General features: G+C 54.1%; 1 protein-coding gene across 1 annotated transcript; it reads left to right on the top strand.

Annotated features, from left to right (window-relative positions):
- The first annotated feature begins 218 nt into the window (after window positions 1-218).
- LOC118626829 (chymotrypsin-like elastase family member 2A) lies at window positions 219-9,900 on the top strand. Its single transcript, XM_036256838.1, has 8 exons — window positions 219-258; window positions 520-608; window positions 1,368-1,465; window positions 2,587-2,715; window positions 6,730-6,866; window positions 8,069-8,214; window positions 9,172-9,324; window positions 9,862-9,900. Exons 1-8 carry the CDS (start codon window positions 219-221, stop codon window positions 9,898-9,900), a joined length of 831 nt encoding a protein of 276 aa, XP_036112731.1.
- Window positions 9,901-10,495: the final 595 nt, after the last annotated feature.

Genomic DNA, 10,495 nt, shown 5'->3' with positions numbered 1-10,495 from the left:
ATAACAGGTAGAACCCCTATTTCAATATTCTTCGTGGGCATCTTTTACAGGGTGTATTTTCAGGGTGACAGGTGGGAGAAAATGGGAAAGAAAATATTTGCACACAGGCCCTGTTTTCCACTGGACTTTGAGAAAATCCCCACCTTGTGCACTCGGGCCGATAAGACTGCTCATAAAACCAGGGCCCGAGCCAAGTCCAGGAATCCTACGGACACACCATGATCAGAGCCCTACTGCTGTCTGCACTGGTGGCTGCAGGTAGGCCCTGCCGCCCAGAGGCACTTCCCCAGCCCTTGGTGGGGTTGGAGATGTCCTCCCTGCCCCCGCGGGACTCAGTCCTCTGGGTGTAAGAACGGTAGAGTGACATTCCAAAGAAGTGGAGCAAAGGGCAGGGTTCTGTGACCTCTCAGGATCCTTCTAGAACAGGATTTTCTCTTTGGAATTTGGGAATGCAACAAGTGTAGGTTACATTACTTGGGTCACTGCTTCCTGGACTCAACCTCCTTTCTCTTTTCCTAGCTCTCAGCTGTGGGCTTCCCGTCTACCTGCCCCATCTGCCCAGGGTGGTGGGAGGGGAAGATGTGCGGCCCAACAGCTGGCCCTGGCAGGTGAGTCACCCACACCCCACTTCTTCCCTCCCTGCCCCCGCCCCCTCACATCACCCCTTTGCCCTCCACCATGAGTCTAGTGCATGGACGAAGATGGGAAAATTCACCAATAACATACATTTCTATGGCCTTGGTGACCCTTGGAGGGTAGAGAAAGAGGTACCTTCTGCAGCTGCAATAAGGAGCCGCCCCACCCAACTAGCCATACACATGTGTGTCCATGTGTGCATGTGTGGACATGAGCGTGCATGTATGTGTGTGCAGGGTAGTCATAGAGGCTTCTTGGAGAGGGTAACCTTGACTACACACCTGTAGGAGGTGAAGGAGAAAACTATGCTGATAGCTGGGAGAAGAATATTCCAGGCAGGAGGAATAGCAAGTGCAAAGGCCCTGGGGCAGAAGTGGGCTTGGTGTATTTTTGCAGAACCTCCCAGAGCCCAGCGCGGCTACAGCAGAGAGGAGTGGGAGCTGAGGAGGTCAGGGCGGTCATGTGGAGCTTTGCAGGCCTTTGTACAGTTTTTAATTTTACACTGTGTAAAATGGGGAGCCACTGGAGGGTCTGGGCAAAGAAGAAACACGGATTTTTTGTGCATTCAAATGTCATTTATCGTGATTACTGAGTTTCTTGGTGCCCCTCACACTTTGCACCTGAGCCGAGGGCCTCGTGTGCCTTGCCCTAGCCCTGCCCTCGGGGATGGGAGGCTAAGAGCCGAGAGGCCAGGCTCGTTCGGCTACCAGAACACCCACACTTCTCCCCAGGTCTCCCTGCAGTACAACTCCAAAGGCCAGTGGCGCCACACTTGCGGAGGGTCCCTGGTGGCCCAAAATTGGGTCTTGACAGCTGCCCACTGCATCAGGTAAGTGCTGTTCCCAGCACACTCCCACCACCGGCCAGGGTTCATCTCTGAGCGGGAGCCCGAGTGCCCTGAACCACCCTGTAGAAAGGAGCCTTGCAAATATCCACTCGCCTGGCCAAGAGACAAACTTCAGTCGGCCCTTAGTTCAGTCTGCTGGGCAGCTGATGGGCCGAAACATAATGTGGCCTGAGCTCCTTGTGCTAGACACTGAGCGGGCATGGGAGGGGGGGAGGCCCATTTCCTGCCGCCTTGGGGTACTAGATGTGGCCCCCGGATCTGGAATTGGTTTCCCTTGAGTAACTTGAATGATTCCTTCAAACCTCAAAAAGTCACCTGCAAAAAATGCAGATAACAGAATTTAATGTGGATTAGATTAAATGATGCGTACAAGGGCCTGGCACTTAGTAAGTGTTCAGTGAAAGTGAACTGTTTCTGTCATAAAGGCTCACAGGGGAAGAAAATGTTCTGTGACATTCATTGTTCGCCTGTCTTTTCCCCTCCCTACATAAGACCTCTGTTTATCTCACCCCAGCAGGTGCTCAGTGAAGTTTCCCTTGGGTCGGTGTGACTCTGGTTGCTAGGAGGGGTCCCTTCTCCTCCCCTAATTTATAAGTTTTATGAGGTGGGGGGGATAACAGAGGCCTAGGAGTCAGCAGTCCTGGCTTCTAGTTCTGGATTCTCACTAATTAGCTGTAAAACTCTGACCAGGCACGCCTCTCTGAGCCTCAGTTTCCCCATCTAAAAATGAGAGGTGGGGAGATTAAATGAAAAAATGCCCTTGAGGGCAGAAGACAGCTGTGTTCCGTGTCCATCTCATCTCCCCCATAGTAACAGAGCTTACATTATTATAACTTACATTGTAGTTTATCGTTAGTATAGTGCAGTTATAATTGTTCTATTGTTTTAGTCATTATCTTATATTATAACTAACCAATTGCCCCAGGGAAGAAAAATTTCCAAGTGCCAACTAATGGCAGACTTGGGCCCATCCCAGCATTATCCAAAGCCAGGCCTCTGGAAACCGTGCATTGAGGTGTCCCTGCCTGTGGGGGTAGGGGGGGGCAGAGAGAGGAGGGGACAGCCAGGGGCTGACCCTCTCCACCTGACTCCCTTCCTCCCAGCTCCTCCAGGACCTACCGCGTGGTGCTGGGCCGGCACAGCCTCTCCACGGATGAGCGTGGCTCCCTGGCAGTCAAGGTCTCCAAGCTCGTGGTGCACAAGGACTGGAACTCCAGCCAGCTCTCCAAAGGGTACCTTCCGTCTGGGTGCACGTGGGGGTGGGGTCGGCAGGGGCACAGACAGGAGGGTGTCTCGCAGAAGGTACCCCCTCTTTGCTGCTTCTGTAGGGAGGGAGAAGGAGCTCTGACCTTTAGAAGTAGAGCCAGCCCCAGAGATGCCTGGGATGAGGGTAAGAACAGGGCGGAGAGAGAGGAAAAGACTGTCGGGGCCACCTGGGTCTCCTCGCCATGAAGCCTGTAGATCCCCTGTGCACCCCAGGTACCCACTGACCATGTATCTATTCCGTGCCAAGCCCTGGGGACACAGGGATGGGTCTGCGGGCCCCTCGACTGTCAGTGGAGTAAAACACAGTGCCTCTTGCCTTGCCCCACCCTGTCCCCCACCCAACAAGGCCTTCTACATTTTCAAAGCTCCCCTGACACCTGCAGGTGCAGGCTGGGGTAATAGACACAGGAAGATGACAAGGTCTCAGAGCTCTGCCAAGCCCACCGGTCGTTATCCCCACCTTACAGGCAAACGACAACAGCCCCTCCCTTTTTTTCTCTTGGATGACTCGATGCCATCCTGTGCCCACCCCTAAGCCTTTACTGACCCACCCATGTGCCATATGCCATGCTGGGCACTGGACTTTGGGTGCTGGACACACAAGAATGCACAGGTCGCCACACCAGCTCTCAGGTAGCTCAAGGGCATAAGTGGGGCAGTGGGGCAGTGGGGCAGTGGGGCAGTGGGGCAGGGGTTAGGAATTGAGCTTCTGGAGCCTGAACAAGTTCCTCAGCTTTTCTGTGCCTCAGTTTCCTCTTTAGTAAAATAAGGATAATAACAGTGCCTACCTCTAGGGTTGTTGAGAGGACTCAATGAGATCGTGTGTGTAAAGCACTTAGAAAAGGGCCTGGGGGGCAGGTGGTCCTGGCTTCCTGGGGAAGGCGAGGAGGAGAAAGTGCTGAAAGAAAAGGTCCCCCTGCCCTGGCCGGTTTGGCTCAGCAGTAGAGTGTCAGCCTGCAGACCCATGAGTCACGAGTTTGATTCTGACCAAGGGCATGGACCTCGGTTTCAGTTCGTCCCCAGCCCTGGTCGGGATCATGCAGGAGGCAACATATCGATGTGTCCCTCTCTCGTCGATGTTTCTCTCCCTCTCTCTCTCCCTCCCACCCTATCTGAAGATAAATCCTGGGGTGAGGATTTTTTAAAAAGGTCCCCTGCAGAATCTACCACTCACCCCTGCCTGTCTCTGCTCTCCGGAGCTGGGCTGTACCTGATTCATCCCTAAATCTCCACCCAGCCCCTACCTGGGCCTCCCCTTGACAGCGCTTAGTTTGCTGCATTAGTAATCAGCTCCTGACTGATTCCCCTTTTAGACAGGATTGTGCAGGAGCTGGGCTGTGCCTGATTCATCCTGGGGAGGGGCACACAGGAGGGAGAGAATAGGTACTGGGCCATCAGGCTTCTTCTGTGATCACTGATCCTGCGATCCAGGTGGTCCCAAACAAAATTCAGAGCAATAGGTTCACTCACACCTCATTCCATAAATATTTTTGAGCACCTACTATGTGCCAGGCCCTGCCCTAGGCACCTAGGAAACAGCGGTCAGTGAGACACCCCAGGTCCCCAGCCCCATGAGGTTTGGGGTAATGCCTAAACCTGAGCAGCTCATTGCAGCTGGGGAAGCTCCCCTTTCTGACCCCACAAGCATAGGCAGCCCAGTGACCAACGGTGTCCATCCCGGCCATGGAGCCAGGCAGGGACGCCAGGGATCTGCAATCCTCCAGAACACGCAGTCCAGGGCGCCCTTCCTGTGAGCGCTCCGCCAACCCCAGGAGCGAGTTCTTCCAATCGTACGAACTCACACTCAGAGCTTCCCTTGCGCCAAATGTTCCCCACGTATTTTCTGGCTGATTCCTCACCACCTCCCTAGCAGGGAGGTGCTGTTATTCCCATTTCACAGATGAGGAAACCACGACCTAGGCAAGCGAAGGAACTTGCCCGAAGCGAACAGATCTAGAAAGCACATTCAATGAGGCGTGAGGATTTGGCAGACAGCGTAGCCTAGCAGTCCTTCCACGCACTCTTGTCATCGTTGTTGTCATCTGCCCGTTGGAGATCGGAAGTTATCTTCCCTTCCCCAGCCCCTTCCCAGAGCCCGAGATGTCCGTCATCCCCTCCCACCCAATCCAAAAGAGCGGGTCTGCTGTTCCAGAAGGGCCTCGGCTTCACATTCGCATAATGTGTGCACATGCGCAGTCTCTTCTGCAGCCCTAGAGGCCACTTCTGAATGGCTATCCGGAGAGGTCACTCTGCCAAACCTCCCGGAAGGCTCCTCGTGACCGCGCCACGGAGCAGGCCCTGTGGCATAACACTGGGTGTTGGTTCAGCCAGCCAGTCTGCTGGGCTCCAGCTCTGAAGGTGGCTCCCAGAGGATGCAGGGGTCCGTGAGTCACGAGGGGTCCCTGTCCTCAAAGGGCTTGTCACTAGGCGGGACACACATGCATGATACTGGAAAGCCGTAAAACGACACAGGCCGTATACAGGAAGGCCTCGAGAGATGGGAGGACATGAGTGGGCAGAAAGAACCGCCAGGATGAGGGATGGGTCACGGAGCAGGCAGGGGGTTCTGGGGCAGTGACCAGAGCAGCCCAGCGGGAATGGAGGGTAAGTGAAAAGGATTATGGGAGAGATGGCCAAGAATGTGTGTTAGAACTGAGAAGGCCATCAACCCCACGGACCTTGACTATCTATCCGATATATGGGTGTCATTCTTCTGGTTATTTCTTGCTGTAAAACAAATCACCCCAAAACTTAATTGCTTAAAACAGCGACAATCACTCGTTAGGATTCTCTCTCATGGCCTGACTGGGCTCAGCTGGGCAGTTGGCACTCGGGGCGTCTCATGAAGCTTCCTCCCTCACATGTGTGCTTGGGGAAGGGGGGCTGATGCTGGCTGTCGGCTGGCAATGCTGTCCAGATCCTCCGCTCATGGGCTCCCTGTGTGGCCTGGGCTTCTCCACGGCACAGAGCCTGGGTTCCCAGAACAGGAGTCCAGGGGGACCAGACAGAAGCCGCATCTCCTCTCGTGACCTAGTCGCAAAAGTCATCTGGTGTCTCTTCCTCCACATTATAGGCCCCTGGGGCCCCCTTCCCAATCCAGGGGGAAGAAACCCAGACCCTACCTCTTTTTTTTTTTTAATCCTCACCCGAGGACATTTTTCCATTTTTTGTTCAGATAGAGCGGGAGGAAGAGAGAGAGAGAAACATCGATGTGAAGGGACACATCGAGTGGCTGCCATCCACACGACCAACCAGGGCCGGGGACAAACTGCAACCGAGGTACGTGCCCTTAGCGGGAACCGAACCCGGGTCTCTCCGGACCGCAGGCCGACGCTCTAACCGCTGAGCCAAACCGGCCAGGGCCAGACCCCACCTCTTGATGGCCCGAGTGTCTACATCACATGGTAACAAGTGCCTGTGGGTTGGGAGAGCTCACGGCAGCCATGATGGAAAATACAGTTTCCTAGACAAGAGTGTGAGACTTAGGACAAACCGTGGGGCAGACTCGAGGTGAAGGGGAGAGGAAAGGCAAAAGGCCTTTCCATCTGAGCATGTCCTGCCATTATCTAACTGAACACAGGATGTATATGGTCAGGACAGACACCACCAAGCAATCTGGATATATTTCCTTGCTGATCCGGAACAGAACCTTGTCAACACAGCCCACCAGGCAGCCACGACTAACCCATCCGAGAGGACGTTGCAAAACAAAACCTGCCTGCCCCCGCCCACCGCCCCGTTCTCAGTATCCCCTGAAAGGTCCTCAGGGGAATATAGGGCTCCAAGCTCCACCAGGGACAAAATGCAACCCGGGGTCTAACCACAGCTGCTCCCCAGTCCCTCGTAGCCCCAGCGGAAGGAAGAGTCACAGTCAGGCTGGCTAAGGAGGGGATTCAGTGGTTCCAGTGGGGGGCTAGGTCAGAAACAAAATTAGCACAGGAAGTCAACCCTCTCTTTATGCTGTGTCTTTGCCAACCCAGGAACGACATTGCCCTGCTCAAACTGGCCAGTCCCGTCCCCCTGAGTGACAAGATCCAGCTGGGCTGCCTCCCTCCTGCAGGCAGCATCCTTCCCAACAACTCCATCTGCTACGTCACAGGCTGGGGAAGGCTACAGAGTAAGTGGTGCCGGGAGCCCCAAGGCTTGAGAGGGAGGGAGGCAATGTCACTCGTGTCCAGCCAGGGGCTCTCTCCACACTCATCATCCCGGGGTGTCTGGAAGAAGTGCTGACTGCCTTGGAGAGGCAGGATAGCAGAGACCAGAAAGCAGTCAGACTGCCAGGGCTCCGACCCCAGCTCCTCCACTTACTAGCGGTGTGTCCTTGGGTACGTTACTTAGCCTCTCCATGCTGCAGTCTCCTCGGCTGTGAAATGGGAATAATAACAGCACCTACATCACAGGGACTGTGAAGTGGACTGGATAACCCATGGGAAGAACTTAGGCCAGTGCCTGGCACATAGTAGGTGCAGTGTGTTAGTTGTCACTGTCACTGACAGAATGAAGGTAACAGTGACTTCATGACATCTGGCAAAGTAGTTCCTTTGCATGGCCCAAGGTCAGAGTCCAGAACAGTATTCCCTCTGTGACTTCAGGTTTCCGGGGTTCCACAAATGTCCCTGGGGCCCTACCACACCCTCCTCTTCACACATCAAAACCTGTCCCGTGTGCCACCTGATTTTACTGCTCAGAGCCTGGCTTGGTGTGAGTCTCCTTTTGACATAAACCTCAAGGGTCAGAAATCCAGTGATGATTAGGCCATCAAGAAGAAACAGAAGCCCTGTCCTTCCCTTGTCGTATCACCAAGGTTTGAAAGACCCTAGGAAGGTTCATGCCGGTGATTGTTCCTTTCATACTGACATAAACCTGTTAGTTTTAAGAGATATATTTTTCCAGAGGTACATCAGTACACACGCACTCAAATAGATTAATATGGCGTTCTTGACTGACTTGTGTGCAAGAACAAGGACACATGGAAACTCAGCAGAAGTGGGAAGCAAGGGAGGCATCTCATGCTTATCAAGACACAGCACAGCCTCTTGTTCATTTACCCAGAAAACACCAGGGCAGCGAGAACCAGGGGCAGGTCCAAATACTGGGAGCTCATTGGCTTAGGTTGAGTCAGATGTCCACCCCTGAACCAATCAACAGTGAGGACATGGCATGGACAAGCATGGCTGCTCCCACTGCAACCGTGGATGAAAGGGAAGGAAGAGTGACCAGAACAGAGAGCTGGGCAGAAAACCCAGTAGGTGTCTACTACTTCCTTTATTCTCAGGAGTCCCTTTGTCCCTGTAACGCCTTCTCTCTGCTCTCATGCAGCCAACGGGGCTCTTCCTGACATCCTGCAGCAGGGAAAGCTGCTGGTAGTGGACTACAACACGTGCTCCAGCCCTGGCTGGTGGGGCAGCTCCGTGAAGACCAATATGATCTGTGCTGGTGGTGACGGTGTCATCTCCAGCTGCAATGTGAGTGCGGGAGGTCAGGTGCTGCCCCTCCACAATGAAATGGGACTGGGGGTGAGAAGAGTCTCCCAGGGGTCCTAAAATCTATTCTCCTGCCTGCTAGCTGAAGCACCGGGAAATAGCTCAACATTTGAGACCCTGACCTTTGTCCTTGTAGTCTCCAGAAGAGATGTTTCTCGTAGCATCCACCCCCCCCGTCACTGCTGGGAAGTGCTTTCTTGGGTCTCATTGGGGTCTCTCATTACCGTCATCTCTCTTATTCTCTTTGTGTAGGAAGGGAGCCCAGGGGATGTATTCTGTGGGTTAGGACCTTTCTAAGGTGACTTCAAGTTTATCTGTTGAGTTAATCCCATTAATGGCCCAGTGTGTCCCTTTATATTGGCTGCCACAGAGCCTTCCTGGGGACAGTGTCTTAACCAAAAGGAATTGCTATGAGGTGGACTTTGCAGAAGAGTGAGGACAGATCATGTCCTTATGATCACACTGTGCCCTACACACTCTGTCACCCTGCAGACTGGCCCCTGAGAAGGTCCCTCCTCGTGGGTGGGAACGGCCGGTGGTGGTTGAGCACCCAGCATTCCAACTGTGGGACGCAGTCTCGGCTCCTTCACTTACTGCCTGCACCTCCTCAGGCCGGTCACAGCTTCTGAGGGCTTCAGTGTTTCCTCTTCAGTGAAATGGGGACACTGACAATCCTTACCTACTAGGTTCCAGTGAGGATTCAATGAGATCAAGTGCAGAGAAGGCTTAGCTCAGCTCCAGGCACACAGAAAGAATACATGCTAGTTCTTGTTGGGATTACGGTGCCATCTTGAGCTGCGACCACAGGGGCTGGTCAGAGGACATACAATATAAATCTACTGCAAACATGGGAAACATGGGTCTCTGATGGGCAGCCCCTTCCCCTCCCATCACCCGCCCAAGCTCCTAGCTCCCCCCTGACAGAAGCCCCTCCCTCAGGGAGACTCTGGAGGACCACTGAACTGCCAGAAGGCCAACGGCCAGTGGGAGGTGCACGGCGTGGTCAGCTTCGGGTCCACCCTTGGCTGCAACTACTACCACAAGCCCTCTGTCTTCACTCGGGTCTCCAACTACATTGACTGGATCAATTCGGTAAGAACCGGCCGCGCCCTTCTGACCTGGCCCCAAGGGGACGATGCCCACCCGGGGTTTAAGAACCCCCCTCCTTCCTCCTGAGAGCCAGGCCAGAGCCCCTAGAGGAGGCTGCAGACCTGAGCAGTCCTGTGTGGATAAAGTTGAGTCCAAAGGCGCATAGCGGGTGGCCCTGTCCAAAGAGGTTGAAAACAAAGGACACTCCTCCAGCATTCACAGTGGGTTGCTCAGAATTCGTGGGGTATTTTTTTATTATTATTATCTGTGTGTAAGCCCAGACCCCACCACCCAGTGCTTTCAGAGTATTTATCTCAAAGCCCCAACTCTGATAGGTTGAGACCCCCCCCACACACACAGCCTTAATTATTGGATATGACTCTCCCTAAAGGGTCCCCAAGTGCAGATGGTAGGTGACAACCGTTAGGTTTGCATGGGACTGGAATGTTCCTTGGGATGTAGGACTTTACATTTTAGATTGGGACAGCCCAGGCCAGTGGGGCTGAGCTGGTCCCACTATTCCTGTGAATGGCTCCCCAGAGAGCTGTCTCCTGGGAGCTCAAAACCAGTACCTCATAAGCTTCCACACCAGCTCAATTCCATTTTAACAAAGAACACATATTTGTAAAAAAGACCATACAATTTATGTTTTACAAACTGGCACCAGTCTTGGGACAAGCCATGGTTGTAATCAGCAGCAAGTCTAAGCAGCCCCGACAGGGAGAGTCATCACCAGAAGCCGGGGAGCCGGGGGGCGCAGGGGACCGAGGAGGAGGCACTGTGCCTGAGCCCGTCCGGGGCCCCCTTTACCCACCTCCTGGCATCACCCCCGCCTCAGTCTGCTCTTCTGTAAAATGGGACTTGAACGAGGCCGGGACTCCTCCACGTGTTCAGGGGCCAGAGCAAGTGGGAGCTGGGTGTTTATGGCAGAGCCCCAAAGAGCGGGAACTGGCATCTGATTCCATTAGTTTAGTTTTCAGAGAGCTAGTCAACTGACTCCACCTGACACCCCGTTATAAAATCCAGCATGAAGCCACGGCCATGAGCGTGAGGCCACGGGGGAAACTGCAGTGTCACGTGGGCGCTGTCGATGGGAGCCGGTGGCTGCCTCTGAGTCTCCCTTTAACACTCGCCAGCTCCCTGCTCAGCCATCTGCCTGCTGGCACGTCTTTGC

This window comes from Molossus molossus, unplaced genomic scaffold (genome assembly GCF_014108415.1).
Source record: "Molossus molossus isolate mMolMol1 unplaced genomic scaffold, mMolMol1.p scaffold_m16_p_12, whole genome shotgun sequence".
Taxonomy (NCBI): domain Eukaryota; kingdom Metazoa; phylum Chordata; class Mammalia; order Chiroptera; family Molossidae; genus Molossus; species Molossus molossus.
This window is presented reverse-complemented; position numbering and strand designations above follow the sequence as displayed.

Excerpts from the sequence above, each read along its gene's own strand:
- LOC118626829 (XM_036256838.1), top strand. The coding sequence starts at position 219 with ATGATCAGAGCCCTACTGCTGTCTGCACTGGTGGCTGCAG. Across the intron at positions 2,716-6,729 it reads TCCAGCCAGCTCTCCAAAGG|GAACGACATTGCCCTGCTCA; the intron begins GTACCTTCCGTC and ends TTGCCAACCCAG. Across the intron at positions 9,325-9,861 it reads ACATTGACTGGATCAATTCG|AGAGCTGTCTCCTGGGAGCT; the intron begins GTAAGAACCGGC and ends ATGGCTCCCCAG.